The sequence below is a fragment of the Hemiscyllium ocellatum genome, chromosome 12 (genome assembly GCF_020745735.1).
Source record: "Hemiscyllium ocellatum isolate sHemOce1 chromosome 12, sHemOce1.pat.X.cur, whole genome shotgun sequence".
In the NCBI taxonomy this organism is placed as follows: Eukaryota; Metazoa; Chordata; class Chondrichthyes; order Orectolobiformes; family Hemiscylliidae; genus Hemiscyllium; species Hemiscyllium ocellatum.
This window is the reverse complement of record NC_083412.1, coordinates 102122122-102141005: the sequence shown is the minus strand read 5'-3', so window position 1 is coordinate 102141005 and position 18884 is coordinate 102122122. Positions and strand designations below refer to the sequence as shown.

Here is an 18884-nt window from a genome sequence, read left to right as displayed (position 1 = left end):
CTCCAAAACTGGCTTTGGCAAAGGAATCTGCAATTGGATCCAACTGTTGTACACCAACATTGTTTGTGCAGTTTTAATCAATAGGTAGGAATTACAAAGCTTCCCGCTCAGATTTGGAATCAAGCCGATTGCCCTCTCTCGTACCTAGTTGGTGTATTGTACAGACCATTTGCCGAGTCCATCAGGAAGGATGCTATCCTGAGATGGGTGACTATTCCAAATAGTGGCGGGCCAGCAGGTAAAAGCCTCCTTATACATGGATAATATTGCCATATTCTGCTTCGATCTGCTCTCAATGCACAGACTCATGAGCATGTGTGACCAGTTCAAACTGGCTTCAAGAATCAAAGTAAATCGAGGCAAGAGCAAGGCCACGTTCTTTGGGAACTGAACTACCGGCAGTGGGGGTGGGGTGGGGGTTGTTGAAGAAGAAGAGAATGTACCCAATGCCACCCTCATTCTGATGACTACCTTTGTGAGAGTCAGGTCCTTGGAATGCAAACACCAAGTATTACTATGTACTGAGGTTCTCTCTGATCCCGGTATTGCAAAGGATGGATCTGACGTCAGGGCTGCAGAATGCTCCAAGTAGTTGGGCTGTTCCATATCATCTGCTCTTCCTGGAGAACTTTGCAAAGAAAAACATCTTTGACCCTTTGTTCCATCAGGCAGTGGTCAGTGCGTAGTGTCTTTGTGATCCTGTGTGAAAATGAGACAGTGGATCTGCCAGGTTGTTCCCTGAGGAGACTGTCAAAATCATTTGGCAGAATTCTCATCACCAAAACTTTTCAACAAACATCAAGGCATAACTTGTCTGGTGATGAGAAGGGCACTGCCTGTTCGATCCTTCATGTATACCTGGACTCTCTGCACCATCGCATGGTCGTGGCTTTGGTGAGGGAGATGCGGAGTGGTCACGCATTGCCTTCTGGAATATGCCTTTGCAAGAGCAGTCTGGGAGGTGAGATGCAGTGGTTTGAGTCATAACTTATCTCGAACAGCTGTGATGCAGGACTCTGTGCTCCACAGTCTGTTTCCCGGGACACACATCAAGACAAACACTGACTGCACCTGAAGAACCATTAACTCATTGAAGACGTTCTTTGGTCTGCCCAAAGCTTGGTGATCTCCTAAAGCAAAGAGTTGACCTCAACCAAATGTTACTGGCTAGCATTTCCATGCAGTTCTATCCCTGAGGGATGCACTAAAGCTGCTGTCAAGGTGCAATGGGGAAAGGCCACTGTCTCAAGATCTTTCTGTTGAAATATAATGAGGGTCTGTTTAGTCATCAGATCCTCTTGATGCGTCAATGTCAGTAAAGAGTGAACTACATTTGTAGCAGCGGTGAGAGCGAGGAGCTGACTGGGAGCGGTCCAATTGTGTTCTGGGAAGGTGAGTGAACTGATATATTTGGACAGTGGCTGAACCCAAGACACTACACGTCTAGGTTCTCTTACCAGTCCTCCTCCTCTAACCAAAAAAAGACTGTGATGTGTTGATAAGGTAAAGTTTTCTATTTTTTTTAACCAATTGATTGGTAAAGACTTCTCAGAACATCTCAGGTCCACGTCATGCTCCTCTTGCTCAATGTGAGAGCTCAGGGACACTGCTGATGTCTCTGACTCCTTCACATACAGGGAATGTATCCAGCTGCAGCTCTTGTTAAACTACATGATGGCTCTTGAGCTGCAGATGGACTCACTGTGGAGCATCCATGATGCTGAGGATGTCGTGGATAGCACATTTAGTGAACTGGTCACACCGCAGATTAGGATTGCTGAGGGAGAAAGGGAATGGGTGACCAAAAGGTAGAGGAACAGCAGGAAGGCAGTACAAATGTCCCCTGTGGTCATCTCCCTCCAAAACAGGAATACCATTTTGGATACTGTTGGGGGAGATGGCTCACCAGAGGGACACAGCAGTAGCCGGGTACACGGCACCGTGGCTGGCTCTGCTGTACAGAAGGGCGGGGAAAAGAGTGGAAAGGTTATAGTCATAGGGGATTCATTTGTAAAGGGAATAGATAGGTCATTCTGTGATAAAAAATGAGACTTGGAATGGTACGTTATCTCCCAGGTGCACAGGTCAGGGATGTCTCAGATCAGCTGCAGGACATTCTGAAGGGGTAGGATGAACATCCACTTGTTGAGGTGCACATAGGTACCAATGATGTAGGTAAAAAAATGGGATGAGGTCCTACACGAATAATTTAGGGAGTTAGGAGCCAAGTTAAAAGGTAGGACCTCAGATGTAATAATCTTAGGATTGCTACCAGTGCCACGTGGTAGTCTCAGCAGAAATGAAAGAATAGGCAGGATGTATGAGTGGCTTGACATATGGTGCAGGAAGGAAGGGTTCAGATGTTTGGGACATAGGGACCGGTTGTAGGGGAGGTGGGACTATTACAAATTGGATGGTCTACACCTGGGCCGGACTGGAACCAATATCTTTGGGGTTCCTTTTGGAAAGTTTAATTCTGCAGCGAACTATACTGTAAACAGAAGAGCCGCTGTAAAAGTTGATGAACAGAGAGAATTGGGAGAGTAGGTCCACTGTACCCTGAAGGTTGCTGCATAGGTGGATAGAGTGGTCAAAAAGGCATATGGTATGTTTGCCTTCATTGGACAGGGCATTGAGTTTAGAGCTGGCAGGTCATGTTAAAATTGTACAAGACCTTGGGTTCAGCCATATTTAGAATACTGTGTACAGTTCTGGTCACCATATTACCAAAAGAATGTCGTCGCTTTGGAGAGGGTGCAGAAAAGGTTTATAAGAATGTTGCCTGGTATGGAAGGTGCTAGCTATGAACAGAGGTTGAGTAGGTTAGGTTTGTTTTCATTTCAGAAAATGAGATTGAAGGGGGACCTGATTGAGGTTTACAAAATCATGAAGGGTATAGACAGGGTGGATAGAGACAAGCTTTTTCCCAGGGTGAGGGATTCAATAACAAGAAGTCACGCGTTCAAGGTGAGAGGTGAAAAGTTTAAGGGGGATACATGCGGCAAGTACTTTACACAGAGGGTGGTGGGAGTCTGGAAGATGTTGCCAGCAGAGGTGGTAGAGGCAGGCACGGTAGATTCATTTAAGGTGTGTCTAGACAGATGCATGAGTAGGTGGGGAGCAGAGGGATACAGGTGCTTAGGAATTGGGCGATAGGTTTAGACAGTGGATTTGGATCGACTCAGGCTTGGAGGGCCGAAGGGCCTGTTCTTGGGCTGTAAATTTTCTTAGTTCTTTGGTTGCTTTTGCTAATATGGTAATATGGATTTAAACTAATGTGGCAGGGGGATGGGAACCAAATGAGGAGGTTAGTGGACAGTAAGGAGGTAGTAACTAAAGCCTGTAAGGAACAGATAATGAAGTCAGCGTGAATAAGGGTAAGAGTAGGCACAGAGCAGATGATGAACACAAAGGGACTGATGCTCCGAGGTGCATTGGTTTTAGTGTGAGAAGTGTAGTAGGTATGGCAGATGAACACAGGGCTTGGATTTGTACCTGGAAGTATGATGTTATTGCTTTAATGAGACTTAGTTGAGAGAAGGGCATGACTGACAACTAAATATCCCAAGATATCGATGCTTCAGGCAGGATAGAGAGGGAGGTAAAAGGGGTGGAGGAGTTGCATTACTGTCAGAGAGGATATCATAGCTGGGGTGAAGGAGGACTCAAACAGTGAGGCAACATAGGCAGAGCTCAGAAATAGGAAGGGTACAGTAACAATGTTGGGGCTGTACTACTGACCTCCCAACAGTGAGCGAGAGATAGAGGTACAAATATATAAACAAGTTACAGAAAGATGTAGGAGCGACAGTGTGTGGTGATAGGAGATTTTAATTTTCCCAACATTGACTGGGATTCACTTTGTGTTAGAGGTTTGGATGAAGCAGAATTTGTGAGGAGCATCCAGGAGGGTTTTCAAGAGCAGTATGTAAATAGTCCAACTTGGGAAGGGGCCATACTGGACCTGGTGTTGGGGAATGAGCCCGGCCAGGAGGTTTCTGTAGGGGATTACTTTGGGAATAGTGATCACAATTCCATAAGTTTTAGAATACTCTTGGACAAAGATGTGAGTGCTCCTAAAGATTACGGAACCATGGATGACAGGTGAAATTGAGAGACTAGCTAAGAGGAAAAAGTATGCAACATAAGGTCTAGGCGACTGAAGACAGACAAAGCTTTGGAAGAATATCGGGAATGTAGGACAATCTGAAACAAGCAATTAAGGCGGCTAAAAGGGGTCATGACATATCTGTAGCAAACAAGGTTAAGTAAAATCTCAAAGCCTTTTATTCATATATAAGGGGGAAGAGGGTAACTGGAGAAAGGGTTGGCCCACTCAAGGACAAAGGAAGAATGTTATGTGTGGTGTCACAGAAACTCTTAGCGAGAACTTTGCATTGGTATTCACCAAGGAGAGGGACATGATGGATGTTGAGGTTAGGGATAGATGTCTGATTACTCTAGGTTAAGTTGGCATAAAGGAGGGAGGAAGTGTTGGGAATCCTAAAAGACATTAAGGTGAATGGGATCTACCCCAAGTTACTGAGGGTAGGGAGAGAGGAAATAGCTGGGGCCTTAACAGATATCTTTGCAGCATCCTGAGGATTAGAGAATTGCTAATGTTGTCCCCTCGTTTAAGAAGGGCAGCAGGGATACTCGAGGTAATTATAGACCGGTGAGCCTGACGTCAATGGTAGGGAAGTTGCTGGAGAAGATACTGAGGGATAGGATCTATTCCCATTTGGAAGAAAAGGGCTTATCAGTGATAGGCAACATAGTTTTGAGCAGGGAGGGTTGTGTCTTACCAACTTAATAGAATTCTTTGAGGAAGTTACAAAGTCGATTGATGAGGGAAAACACACGTACCATTCACCTTATACCCCTCATGACTTTATAAACCTTTATAAGGTCACTCCTCAATCTCCTATATTCTAGTGAAGGAAGTCCAGCCTATCCAGCCTCTTCCCATAACTCAAACCCTCCATTCCCAGCAACATCCTGGTAAATTTCTTCAGAACCCTCTCCTGTTTAATATTATCATTCCTATAACAGGATAACCAGCACTGTACATAGTACTCCAGGAAAGGCCTCACCAACATCCTGTACGACCTCAACTCATATATTCGAAGGTTTGAGTAATGAAGGCAAATGTGCTAAATGCCATCTTAACCACTCTACCGATTTGTGCTGCAAACTTTAAAGAACTATATGCTTGAACCCATGGTCTCTCTGTTCTATAACACTACCTCAGGCCTTATTTTTAATTATACAAGTCCTACCTTGTTTGTTTTACCAAAATGCAATACTTCACATTTATTTAGATTAAATTCCATCTGCCAGTCTTAGCCCACTGACCCAATTAATTAAGATTGCTTTATAATCTTAGATAACCTTCTGCTGCGGAAGGTCAAACAGCTTGAGGTCATAGTCCACTGGTACTAACAACATAAACAGAAAGGAGGACATGGTCCTGCAGTCAGAATTTAGCGACCTCGACAGAAAATTAGCAAGCTCAAATAGCAATCTCTGGTTTACTCCCAGCACCATGTGCGAGTGAGTTCAGGAATATAGATATAAGATAGTATAGGATTGGTGAATGTGCAGTTGGAAAGATGATGCAGCAGGGAAGGCTTTAGATTCCTGGGGCACTGGGAGTGACTCTGGGAGAGTCGGCATAAACCAGATGGGTTGCACCTGAACACAGTGGGATTGAGTTCCTTACAGGCTGCTTTTGGGGAGGATAAAAACTAACTCAGCAGGATTGAGGGAACCAGAAAAGAATATTATTATAAAATGCAGAGAGGAAGATAGCATTAGATAAGAGAGTTGTAAGTGGAGTCGGAGTAAGGAATCAAGTGAACCATATAAATCAAGTTACCCTGCATGTCTATGAACAAACTGAGTACAGTAGACCATAGAAATAAACAGAAAATAGGTGGAGTATACCATTTGGCCATTTGAGCCTGCTCTGCCACTCCACGTGATCATGGCTCACCATCTCACTCAAATACCTGTTCCTGCTTTCTCCCCACATCTTTTGATCCCTTTAGCCCAAAGCACAATATCAAAATCCTTCTTAAAAATATTCAATCTTTTGGCCTCAACTGCTTTCTGTGACAGAGAACTCCACAGGCTTACCACTCTTTGGGTGAAAAGATCTCTCTTTTCTCAGTCCAAAATAATCTATCTTCTATCCTTAGACTGTGACCCCTGGTTCCAGAGTAAAGCATATTGGCTACTTATTTGATACTTATATCAGTCAGAGCATTGCATAAAAAAGCAAAGAGGTTAGGACAGAGTCATATATAACATTAGTTAAGCCATAGCTGGAGTACTGTGTGCAGATCCAGTTACCATGCTATAGGGAGGATGCAGTTACATTACAGTGGGCACAGAAGAGATTTACCAGGATGTTGCCTGGGCTGGAGCAATTCAGGTATGAAGAGAGACTAAATAAGATGGAGTTGTGTTCCTCAGAGCAGAGATGGCTGCAGGGGGATGTACTGAAGTGCACAAAATTCTGAGGGGCACGTCCAGGGTAGATAGGGAGAAACCTATTCCTGAGTAGAAGGACAATAACCACAAGTCATAGTTTTAAAGTCATGATGGTAACATTTAGGGGAATTTGAGAAAAACAAAATTCATCCAAAGGGTTGTGGGTATCTGGAATCATTGCCTGATCGGATGGTGGAGACAGAAACAGTCAGGAACATTTAAAGAGCTCAGAGAGCTAGGGAAGACATGATAGTCTGACGAGCCTCCTTTGGCACCGTAACAATTCTGTGATTTGTGATTTACCTGACAATGTTCAAGTAAGCCCTTCCCACAAAGAACAGGACAAACATAACCTGGCAAATTACCATGCTATCCAATTATTCATAATTATCATAAAAGTGATGGAAGGAAACATTGACAGTTCTATCAAGCAGCACTTAAACAGGAATCTCCTGCTCATTGACCCTCAGTTTGAGTTCTGTTAAGACCACTCAACTGCTAGTCTCATTTCAGCCTTGGCCCTTGATTACCTGAGCTGCTCACTTTGAGAATCCAGTAGAAAGAGAATACCACTACGTTAGCTAGCTTCTCCTCTCAGGCACAGCGTTTGCCAGCTGCCTGAAAAGGAAGATTTGGGAAGGTTTCCTGAAGAAAGCATTAACCATGACACTGGAGGTACTAACTCACGTGGAGGCAGGCGCAATACACAGGCAGCTTCCAATACACCACAACCCACCAGGTTATCGATTTCTGGATCTTCACTGAAAAATGGCTTCCCTTCCTTTTCCTGCTTGCGAACAAAGTTTTCAATATCTACGTCAAAGCTTGCCGAGGTGATGCACTCAGAGCCTTGTGTCGACTGCTCACATTTCTCAAACAGGAGAGCCAAGAGTGGAAACAGAGGATGTCTGCAAACAAATACAGGATAGTATGAGCATCAGTTGCTAAGGTCTGTTACTGTCTCACTCAATATTGAAACCCAGAGGGAATGTTATGGAGAGTCAGTTATACCATAATCTGTGGTCTGTCTTCATTTTCTGAAGTATCGTCTATTCATCAGGGGGACAGGGAAAGCACTGGAAAATGGAAATTCATGTAACCCTGGAAACCTGTTCACAGATCAGAACAACATTCACTCCATTTTCCCCAGCCAGCAACGTAGCTACAGAGTTGGCTACCTGACATTAAAGGGCACATTCAAAGTGAGAATTAGTGCCAGTCTTTGTTGTTATTATCGAGCTGGTTAGGTGAAATACTTACGCTTAATTAAGAACACACTGTCTATCATAATTACATTTCAAATTATGAAGCACCCTTACTAGTGAAACATTCTAGAGACATGGGTGCCATTAAGCAGGTTACATTTAGTGCCATTCCAAACTGTCTTCAAGAATATGGCACTGAGCCTTCGAAATCGGATGTATTTTGTTGCAGTGGCTTTGATATAGCTGAGTGTCGTGTTGATACGGATCATTCCAGGGGGCAAATATTTTCAAATGACAGTTTCTCGTACCGCCAGTGAAAAAGTTGACAGGGAATGTGCCCAGCTCCTGCTGACAGCTGCTCAGTCAATCAGTGTGGTGAAAACCAGTAATTAGCTTGAGGCAGGATATTTTACCTCAGAGACCAGGTAGCCAATCTCATTGACTGGTATCACCCTCATCCCAGCAGCAGCTACTGCCCCCAGCTATTTGCTGCTGGAACTATCTCAAGACCAACAAAACAAACTGTTGGGAACCCAGGATCCAGATACTTCCAGGCACCATTAGCTGTGGCAAGAGATACCCCCTCGGTAAATGTGGGTTGATGGGAGGGGGTGAGACCAGTTTACAAAGGCAAGGTGGCCTCCTTCGAGAGAGAAGCAGCAGCTGTAGGTGGGCAATGCCACCCCTCCATTTCAATCCTAGTGCTGACTAATTGCAATCTCCAGATCTGAGTGTAAGCAATTAAATTTAGTGAACTCAAAATGCATATTGGCATGGGTAATAGATGCTGCTGTAAACATGATTGCACTGAACGTGGTGAGTGGCATGTGTAACCCAGCTAGTAGATGTAGTCGCCATAGTCCCAAAGGACCATAAGGCTAGTCTTTTATTAGAAAGAGAAACGACTGATGGTGGGTTTAACCTGATGCTCACTACACCTCAGGCGAGGGGTGAACTCCAAAAGGCAGGACCTTCACTGTGACCTCAGCAGTGTAGGAATTGAACCCGTGCTATTGGGATCACTCTGTATCACAAACCAGCCATCCAGCCAACTGAGCACATCAACCCTCAGTTGGTAACCCAGCTATCGACCCAGTTAATATCTCCAGTGTGGTTCTTTCACAATTAGTGAAGTATGCAAAGTTACTTGTTCCTGATTTATTTTTCAAATTTCCTTCTTAGAATTACTCTAAATGTGTGAACATTCCCACCATCATCCATACAGAATTTCTGAAGGGTTGCCCACACAGTAAATTTTACGTCACCTGTTTTTAAGAATACCACAAACATAGAGTTACCAAGTTTTTCAACACATTTAGCCCACCGTGTCCATGCTGGTCATCAAACATAGAATCACATTGACTTATTCGAATCCCATTTTCCAACACTTGGCCCGTAGATTTGTATGATTTGACATTTCAAGCGCTCATCTAAATAATACTTAAATATTTTAAGAGTTCCCACCTCTAACATCCTTTCAGACAGTGAGTTCCAGTTACCCACACCCATCTAGGTGAACATTTTATTCCTTGAATTCCCTTGAAACCTCCCGCTCATTACATTAAAACCCTGTTCCCTGGTTTCAGAGCCCTCTACTAATGGGAAACATTTTTCCAACCTATCTTAGTGGGAGGTGATAGCCCAGTGGTATTATCACGACACAATTAATCCAGACACCAGGTAACGTTCTGGATATCTGGTTTGCATCCTGCGATGGCAGGTGGTAAAATTTTAATTCAGTAAATAAATCTGGAAATAATAATTTAATGAAGAGCACGTACCCATTATCAATTAACATCTGACTCATTAATATTCTTTACAGAAAGAAACTGCAATCCTTACCTGGTCTGGTTTACATGTGACTCCAATGTGGTTGACTCTCAAATGCCCCTTGGGCAATTAGGGAAGGCAATGAACGTTGGCTTGGCCAGCAATGCCCACATTGCTATGGTCTAGCTACGGTTATATGCAGCTCAAGTATAACCTCCTTAATCTTGAATTTAATGCCTCAACTAATGTAGGCAAGTATCATACCATCATATCCGCCTGTTGTGTTGCTTTCAAGGATCTACTGACATGCACACCAAAAAACTGTCTGTACTTCTCAGGGTTCTACCATTCAATGTGTATTCCCTTGCCTTTTTAGTCCACCTAAAAGGCATCAATCCCCCTGTCGATAGTTTAAGGCTTTCCTTCTCACTATCGACCACCGCCAATTTTCATAACATCTGCAAACTTACTGAACATATTTTATATATTTATGTCTAGATCATTAATCTATCACAATAAACAGCAAGGGACCATGCACTGAACCCAGTGATGTGCCATCTGACACAGGCTTCAAATCACAAAAATACCCTTCCACCGTTACCCTCAGCTTCCTGCCCCAAAGCCAATTTTGCATCCAATTTGCCAAAGTGCCATGGATCCCATGTAGTCTTAGCTTCATGGCCAATCTTCCATGAGAGACCTCATCAAAAAGCCTTACTGAAGTCTACATCAACTGCACAACCCTCACCCATATATACTTAATCACCTCCTTGAGAAATTCAATCATAATTGTCGACACGGTCTTCCTCTCACACAGCCATGCTGACCACCCTTGATTATCCTGGCCTCTTTATTAATTATACTCCTCAGAAATTTCTTTGCCACAGGTGATAGATTCAATGGCCTGTAGTTTCCTGATTTATCCCTACTTCTCTACTTGAATAACGGTACCACAGTAGCAGTCCTCCAGTCCTCCGGCACCCTTCCTATGGCCAGACAGAATTTGAAAATTAGTGTCAGAGCCCCTAAAATTTTCTTCCTGTCTCCCACAGCAGACTTCGATGCATCTCATTTGGAGCTGGGAAGTTTAGACAAGATTAAGCTTGCTAAGACCGTTAATACATCCTGCCACTTAACTGTAATTTGTTCATAAGTTGGTTAGCTCAGATGGTTAGAGCACGGTGCTAATAACGCCAAGGTCGTGGATTCAACCCCCACACTGATCAGGTGCGTTGTCAGGATTTGCAAGTCACGGGTTCACAGGGTATATGCTTGTCACTGCTGCCTCACAGCGTCAGGGATCGGGTTCTATTCAAACCTCGGGCGACAGTCTGTGTGGAGTCTGCAAATTCTCTATGTCTGCGTGGGTTTCCTCTGGCATTCCTGTTTCCTCCCACAATCCAAAGATGTGTGCAGGTCAGGTGAATTGGCCATGCTAAATTGCCCATAGTGTTAGGTAAGGGGTAAATGTGGGAGTATGGGTGGGTAGCACTTCGGCGGGTCAGTGTGGACTTGTTGGGCCAAAGGGCCTGTTTCCACACTGTAAGTAATCTAATCTAATCTAATCATCCTTCTGTATTGTGAATACAGATGCAAAGTGCTGATTTATAATTTCAGCAACAAGTTCAGCTTCTCATATGGTCTCTAATGGGCCCTCCTCTTTCTCTGATTATCGTGCTGCTCCTAACATACTTATAAAGCAGCTTTGGATTTCTGGCATATTACACACTGGAGTTTTTTCATATTTGCTCTATTAATTTATCTTTTAAGTAACCTATGCAATTTCTATACAACTCTCAGGCATTAGCGTTCTGAGCCCTCAGTGTCTAGCATCAGTTTCCATTTTTTGTCCTTATCTAATTCTGTTCTGGAACAGGTGGCCTTGTACATGGTCCACATTCCCCAAAATGGGTCAAGTGATCCCTCCTCTTTCAACTCATCAGTGATACATTCATCATGGTCAGGAAAAAGAGATCACATCCAGGATGAGATACAGTTTAGGGAATTTGATGGCAACATGGTAATTCAGTGCAGAGGGGAAAAGGTATTTTTTGCTTTTTCTTGGCTCACAATTTCTAAGGTTTTTTTAACAGGATAAATTGAAGCTCAGGATGAGGGGCCCAGCCCAAGAGTGACATCACAAGTAAACTATAAGCTCATTGGTTGGTAATAGCAAACAATTTGACTATCTATGACAGATGATTTTTAGAGTGATGGTTAATTGGGGCAATATTTTCAGGTCACAAATTAAAAGAACAGTAGGAATTTTTTAAAAATCAAATTGAGAACAAAGTCATTAAAAGAGCGATGCTGGAAGAGCTGTGTGTTGCATTTGCATGCTGTGGGAGTTGGTGAACCCGATTGTAGTTCATAGTGACCACATCTGTAGCATGTGTTGATTGCTTGATGAATTCCAGCTCAGAGTTGATGAGCTGGAGTCTGAGTTTTGAATAGTGTATCAGAGAGGGGGACAGTTACCTGGACACTGTGTTTTAGGAGGCAGTCACACAATTCAGATTAACTATCTCAAATTCAGTCTACAGTCAAGGACAGCAGGGCGATTTTATTTGATTTGTTGTTGTCACGTACTGAGATAAACTGAAAAGTGTTGCTTTGTGTGCTATATAGGCAGATCATACAATACAAAGTGCATCAGGGTAGCTGAACAGTGAGCAGAGTAGTATTCCAGCCGCAGAGAAGGTACAGAGAAAGAGATCAATATTAACATTTGAGAGGTCCATTGAAAAGTCTGATAACAGTAGGGAAAAAGGGTGAGGCAGGTAGAGGGATCCAGGAGGTACTACTGAAGGAGCCTCAGCTTGTCTAACATGTTCAAGAGTCTTGCTCCCTGTGAGAATAAGAGTGGGGTTTTTAGAGAGAATGAGCAAACTGACCAGAGCAGCCTGGTACAGAGAACCATTCATGAGGGACAAGAAAATGTCGTTATAATCAGGATAACATAGTCAGAGGAAATCAGCCCTGTACTCTTTGGTCAGAATTGAGAGTCCTGAAGGCTGTGTTGCCTACCTGGCACTTAGGTTCAGGATATCTCCTCTGGGCGGCAGAGGAACTTGGGCAAAGAAATATAGGTTCTTGAGGAAGGTTTGCTCGCTGAGCTGAAAGGTTCGTTTTCAGATGTTTCATCACCATACTAGGTAACACCTTCAGTGAGCCTTCAGATGAAGCAGTGGTGGTGTAGCCTGCTTTCTATTTGTGACCTTGGGTCGGTGCTGTCATTTCCTGTGGTGACATCATTTCCTATGGTGATGTAATTTCCTGTCCTTTTTCTCCGGGCGTGGTAAATGGGATCCAAGTCAATGTATTTGATAATAGAGTTCCAGAAGGAATGCCATGCTTCAAGGAATTCTCATGCGTGTCTCTGTTTGGCTTGTCCTAGGATGGATGTGTTCCAGTCAAAGTGGTAACCTTCCTCATCCATATGTAAGGATGCCATTGAGAGTGGATCATGTCTTTTTGTGGCTAGCTGAACCTCAACCTGAGCTACAAATCTTCTCAAAACTTGTTAATACCTATGGGCACAATACACTAAAAATGGCCCAAAATTAGGAAACAAATGCCATCCAACAGAGTGCCACTTGCAAACAGCTGTACTTCCTGTACAAATGCCTAAGGAAATGGATACTACCTATGTGTCTTCAATACAAACCTCCCCTTAACACCCCACTCGCCAAAAGAATAGCAGAGCAAAACGCCTGCAGAATGCTAAGAGAAATGATTAATGATGCCCACAACAGACTCCATAAATACAATCAGGAAACTCTGCACCAAAAATCTTTACTCACTAATACAACAGACCATGAATGGACAGACACAGTGCAACAAGCCATAAACATAAGACAGTGACAAACACAGAAAATGAAAAAACTACAAAAAAAACAGACAAACTTGCACAAAATAACAACATATAGCATGGATAAAAATACTTATCTGACTGACACTGAACAGACACTGAAAAAGCCATCTTAGTAAGGATTAAATTACAACTTCCAGGATGCGGACAAGAAAGATTTCTTAGCAGCACTGAACAACACTTTCAACACTGAAAGACAACCAACTCACAGAGAAACCCAGCAAACCATCAGACAGTCGCACCAACATTAAGCAGGAAAAAGGAAGTGAACTCAATACATAAAAAAGAAAAGCACTAGAAAGGCTAAAAAAATTTTTTAAAATTAACACAACACCAGGTTATAGTCCAACAGGTTTAATTGAAATCACTAGCTTTCGCTGCTCTTTCATCAGGTGGTTGTGGAGTACACAGTTGTAAGACACATAATTTATAGTAAAAGTTTATAGTGTGATGTAACTGAAACTATACATTGAAAAATACCTTGATTGTTTGTTAAGTCTCTCATCTGTTAGAATGACCATGTTAGTTCCACTTCTTTCATACGTGAATCGCAAAACTTTTTTTAAAAAAGTTACATTCTCAGGTGAACTTTAACAATTGGTGTCAGCCCAGATAATGTGTTGAAGGTGTTAGCCTCCTGTGTGCTGTTGTCTGTGCCATAATGTTTAGACTGATTCTAATCTAAAATATGAATTAACAGAATTTTACATGGATTCATGCAGTTTTTGAGCAAAGTACAATGTAACTCTACAAGTACAAATTCACCCCACAAACGTATGTGTATAAGCGTGCATTTGGGTTTGCATGTATGTGTGTATAAAGGGGTCTAAAGTCTGTGAGAGAGTGCATGTGAGTGTGTGTGTGTGTGTGTGTGTGTGTGTGTGTGTGTGTGTGTGTGTGAGACAGAGAGAGAGAGAGACTCCTATGTACAGACCCACATTGCACCCTCTCACACACTTTGACCCCTTTACTTACATACACACACATACACACACAAACTCACATGCATGCATATACATATATTTTGTGGGATGAATTTGTACTTGCAGAGTTACATTGTACTTTGCTCAAAAACTGCATGAACTGCAAGATTCTGTGAATTCATTTTTGGCTAAACATTATGGCAAGTGTCAAAGCTCACCTGAGAATGTAACTTTTAAAGAAATGTTTTGCGATTTACATATGAAAGAAGTGAAACTAACATGGTCATTCTAACCGATGAGAGACTTAACTAACAATCAAGGTATTTTTCAATGTATAGTTTCAGTTACATCACACTATAAACTTTTACTATAAATTATGTGTCTTACAACTGTGTACTCCACAACCACCTGACAAAGAAGCAGCACTCCGAAAGCTAGTGCTTCCAAATAAACCTGTTGGACTATAACCCGGTGTTATGTGATTTTTAACTTCGTACGCCCCAGTCCAACACCAGCATCTCCAAATCAGGACCAAATACAGAAGCAATCATCCCAATATCCACAAACGAAGCTACATTAGAACATTATTTCAACGAGCCACCACACACTGCAGCACAGAGGAACTACGAAAACAGAGGAAAATCACCTATACCGTGTATTCAAAAAGAACGGGTACCCAATGAACACAGTCCGCCGATTTCTCAGCAACAAACCCAAACAAGCTGACAAAACACGTCCAGAAACCCGAGCCACTCTCCCCTACATCAAAGACATCTCTGAAATGACTGCCAGACTACTCAGATCATTTGGCATCATGGTAGCCCACAAACTCACTGACACACTAAAACAGCAGCTAATTAACTTGAAAGACCCTATACAGACAACAGGCAAAACTAATGTCATTTACAAAATACCGTGTCAGGTCTGTAACAAACATTACATTGGACAAACAGGCAGAAAACTAGTCACCAGGATACATGAACATCAACTAGCCACATGACCCTCTCTCACTCATATCCTCACATACGGATGAGGAAGGACAACACTTCGACTGGGACAACACATCCATTCTAGGTCAAGCCAAACAAAGACATCATGAGAATTCCTAGAAGCATGGCATTCCAACTGGAACTCTATCAACAAACACATAGACTTGGATCCCTTTTACCACCCTCTGAGAAAAGGGGAAGGAAATGATTCACCACAGAAATTGACATCAGCAACTCGAGGAAACGCAAACACATCAATGGAAACCGGGTACACCACCAGTGCTTCATTCGGAGGTTCACTGAAGATGTTACTTAGTAGAGTGATGAAACATCTGAAAACAAACGTTTCAGCTCAGTGAGCAAACCTACATCAAGAACCTCAACCTGAGCTACAAATCTTCTCGAAACTCAGTAATAGATTCTTGATTAGTAAGGGGATTAAGGATTACGGGGAGAATGCAGGAAAATGGGTTTAGTAAACACCTCAGCCATGATTGAATGGTGGAGCAGACACAATGAATTTAATGACTTAATTTTGCTCTTCTATCTTATGGGCTTATGGTCTCATATCTGCCTCTTCCTATACTCACAAGCATGGAGTGTGCTAGTAATGCAAAGATCGCAACCAATGAGGTCCTGTTTTTTAATCCAGTACCTAGTTGGCACTGATGAAGATTTGTTGAAGCAATATTAAGATGAAGTTGAAGTGTTCCAGCACTTGTGGATATTTTTATACTTGACCTCCAATTTATACAGCTGTCATGAAACTGCAGGAGAATTTGTTGCAACTTTACCTGTAAATGGCTCCTTTGTCAGCTTCCATAGATGTCTGACACTCAGCAGGGACAGGGCTTGAGGCATCAGGGTCGGCCTTGGGGCAGCTTGGACCTGCTTCAGTGTTGCTGGACATCTGGGGTATGACTGGCATCTGGAAACAGAGATCAATTATAGCAGCCAAGTCAACATTTTAAACATTTCTCAAATGAAATAACAAATCCTCAACAGAGGCAACCTTACTCACACTGTCATTAGCTGTTGAATTTGCATGTCAATTCAGTTTATCAGACCAGTAACACAAATCTTCTGACTACTGGGTTTCCCTGCACCAATATTCCCAAATTCCCTGCTTCAGATTTCCCAAATCCATCAAGTGTTCAATCCTGGATGATGAGAACCAGAATACAGGTTAAGTATTACCCCAGGCCTCAAAATTTAATTTAAATGAGGTTGATAGATTGCCTAAACAAAGCTTGTATTCAATCCCGTAATAACATTAAAAGTGAAGGAATGGAGGTGGACAAATTGAATTAAGATACAGATTGACCATTTTGTCACGGAATGAAAGAACATGCTCGAGAAGGTTGAATGGTCTTGGCTTGTTCCTCTTGTCTTCAATGCAGGATGGTTAGGAAGAAGAACTGAATCTTGAAATGACAAGTGAAGCCACCAAACCTTCACAGTAAACTCCTTTCCCAGGAATGATCTGAAGTCTAAGCACTGGACAAGTGTCAGATAACTGAATGCAATTTAATGCAATTATTTTTTCTGTTTGCACCTTCCAACACTGTAGGCACATTGACTCTTTCTGGAGTACAAACTAGAGTATACAGATCTAATTGTACTTTGCACAATTGCTCATTCTTCATGTGTGATTTGATAGCAAATTTCAACAGGGTATGTAACATCAGAGATTCTCCATACTGAACCCAATTACATCCTCTCCTGAAATAACTCCATGGAGGCTGGTATCCCAGCACCAAGTGACCCTTTATTTACACGTGCACCATACATGGACTCTGATCAGGTAAGCTCAGAGCCAACCTCGAGTGAGAATCCCGGAGACTCCTGCTTATTTTTTTACATTTTATTACAAAATTACAAAACAGTTTACAAAAAACAGTTAACATTTACAGCTGTATACAACAGCAATTTTACAAGGGAGAGGAGCAGCAAAGCCAGACCCCAAACCCTACCGTTCAGTTTACAGGGAGATGAGGACAAACCTCAAATCTTGAGACCCCTGCTTAACTTTGCTTTAATTTCCACCACCAGGAAGAAAGGAAACACCCGAGTGGCCTGTGTCAAGCAATGCCCTTCACATCAAAGGGCAATGCTGTGTGATCAAACAGTGAAGGGAAGGGCAGGGACTAAATCAAAATAGAGTTGGAGGGGGAAATGATGCACTCCACTCCCTGCGGCGCCCACCTCTCCCTGAACATCTCCAGGGTGTTGGTGGACACCACGTGTTCCTTCTCCAAGGACACCCGGGCTCTAACATAACCACTGAAGAGGGGCAGGCAGTCGGCCCTCACAACCCCCTCCACGGCCCGCTGCCTGGACCTGTTTATGGCCAGTTTGGCCAGGCCCAGGAGCAGACCCACGAGGAGGTCTTTAGACCTGCCCTCCCTCCTCTGTACCAGGTGCCCGAAGATCAGGAGCGGGAGACTGAAGTGCAACCAAAAGCAGAGGAGAAGGTTTTTCAGAAAATCAAAAAGGGAGTGCAAACGCCCACACCCAATATACACATGGTCCACGGACTCCACAGCACCACAGAACAAGCTGTCGGCTGGGAGTCCATGAACCACCGCAATCTGCGGTTGCAGGGGACTGCTGCGTGCAGCACCCTCCACCCCAGATCCTCGAGAGAAAGGGGGAGGACTCCTGCGTAAAGGGCCCTCCACTGGGGATCCCCACCGCCCCGTGGCAAATGGGCACGCCAAGGCGTGTCTGGCCGGTGGATGAGGGAGAAGAGGTGGACGGTGTGCAGCAGCAGTTGATACAAGGCCCGCCTTTTCACCCCCTGAAAGGAAACAAAATTAAAATTCCGGAGGCAGCTCAGGTTGGAGACCCCTGCTTATTTTTTTTTTCTTTTTCTTTCTTTTTGGCCAGTGACAAGCAGTGCCCTTCACATCAAAGGGCAATTCTCCTGTTTATATATTTTTTTTTCCTTTTTCCCCCACACTATCGCCTAACTGCAGTAGTGCTTATTTTCCCCAGCACCCATGGTGTGTGTGTGCAGGTGTGAGACACAGTGAGAGACACAAAGTGCACAAATCTTGATTTAATTTCCACCACCAGGAATAGTAGGAAAACACCCGAGTGGCCTGTGACAAGCAGTGCCCTTCACATCAAAGGGCAATGCTGTGTGATCAAAACAGTGAAGGGGAGGGCAAGGACTAAATCAAAATAGCGTTGGAGGGGGAAATGATGCACTCCACTCCCTGCGGCGCCCACCTCTCCCTGAACAACTCCAGGGTGTTGGTGGACACCGCGTGCTCCTTCTCCAAGGACACCCGGGCCCTAACGTAACCGCGGAAGAGAGGCAGGCAGTCGGCCCTAACGACCCCCTCCGCGGCCCGCTGCCTGGACCTGTTTATGGCCAGTTTGGCCAGGCCCAGCAGCAGACCCGCGAGGAGGTCTTCAGACCTGCCCTCCCTCCTCCGCACCGGGTGCCCGAAGATCAGGAGCGTGGGACTGAAGTGCAACCAAAAACAGAGGAGAAGGTTTTTCAGAAAATCAAAAAGGGAGTGCAAACGCCCACACCCAATATACACATGGTCCACGGACTCCACAGCACCACAGAACAAGCAGTTGGGCTGGGAGTCCGTGAACCACCGCAATCTGCGGTTGC

At 43.7% G+C, this 18884-nt stretch overlaps 1 protein-coding gene across 3 annotated transcripts in view; it reads right to left on the bottom strand.

The window, feature by feature from the left end:
- Positions 1-18884, bottom strand: part of pknox1.1 (pbx/knotted 1 homeobox 1.1) — a 103636-nt gene that overhangs the window by 51208 nt on the left and 33544 nt on the right. Inside the window, exons 2-4 of one of the 3 annotated variants that reach the window (XM_060833890.1) lie at positions 16275-16413; positions 16048-16181; positions 7232-7403 (exon numbers count right to left, since the gene is read on the bottom strand). In XM_060833890.1, coding sequence (XP_060689873.1) covers positions 7232-7403; positions 16048-16181 — 306 coding nt within the window. In that variant the 5' untranslated portion in view covers positions 16275-16413. The remainder of the gene's footprint in view (positions 1-7231; positions 7404-16047; positions 16182-16274; positions 16414-18884) is intronic. The other 2 variants (XM_060833889.1, XM_060833891.1) reach the window with 2 other exon arrangements.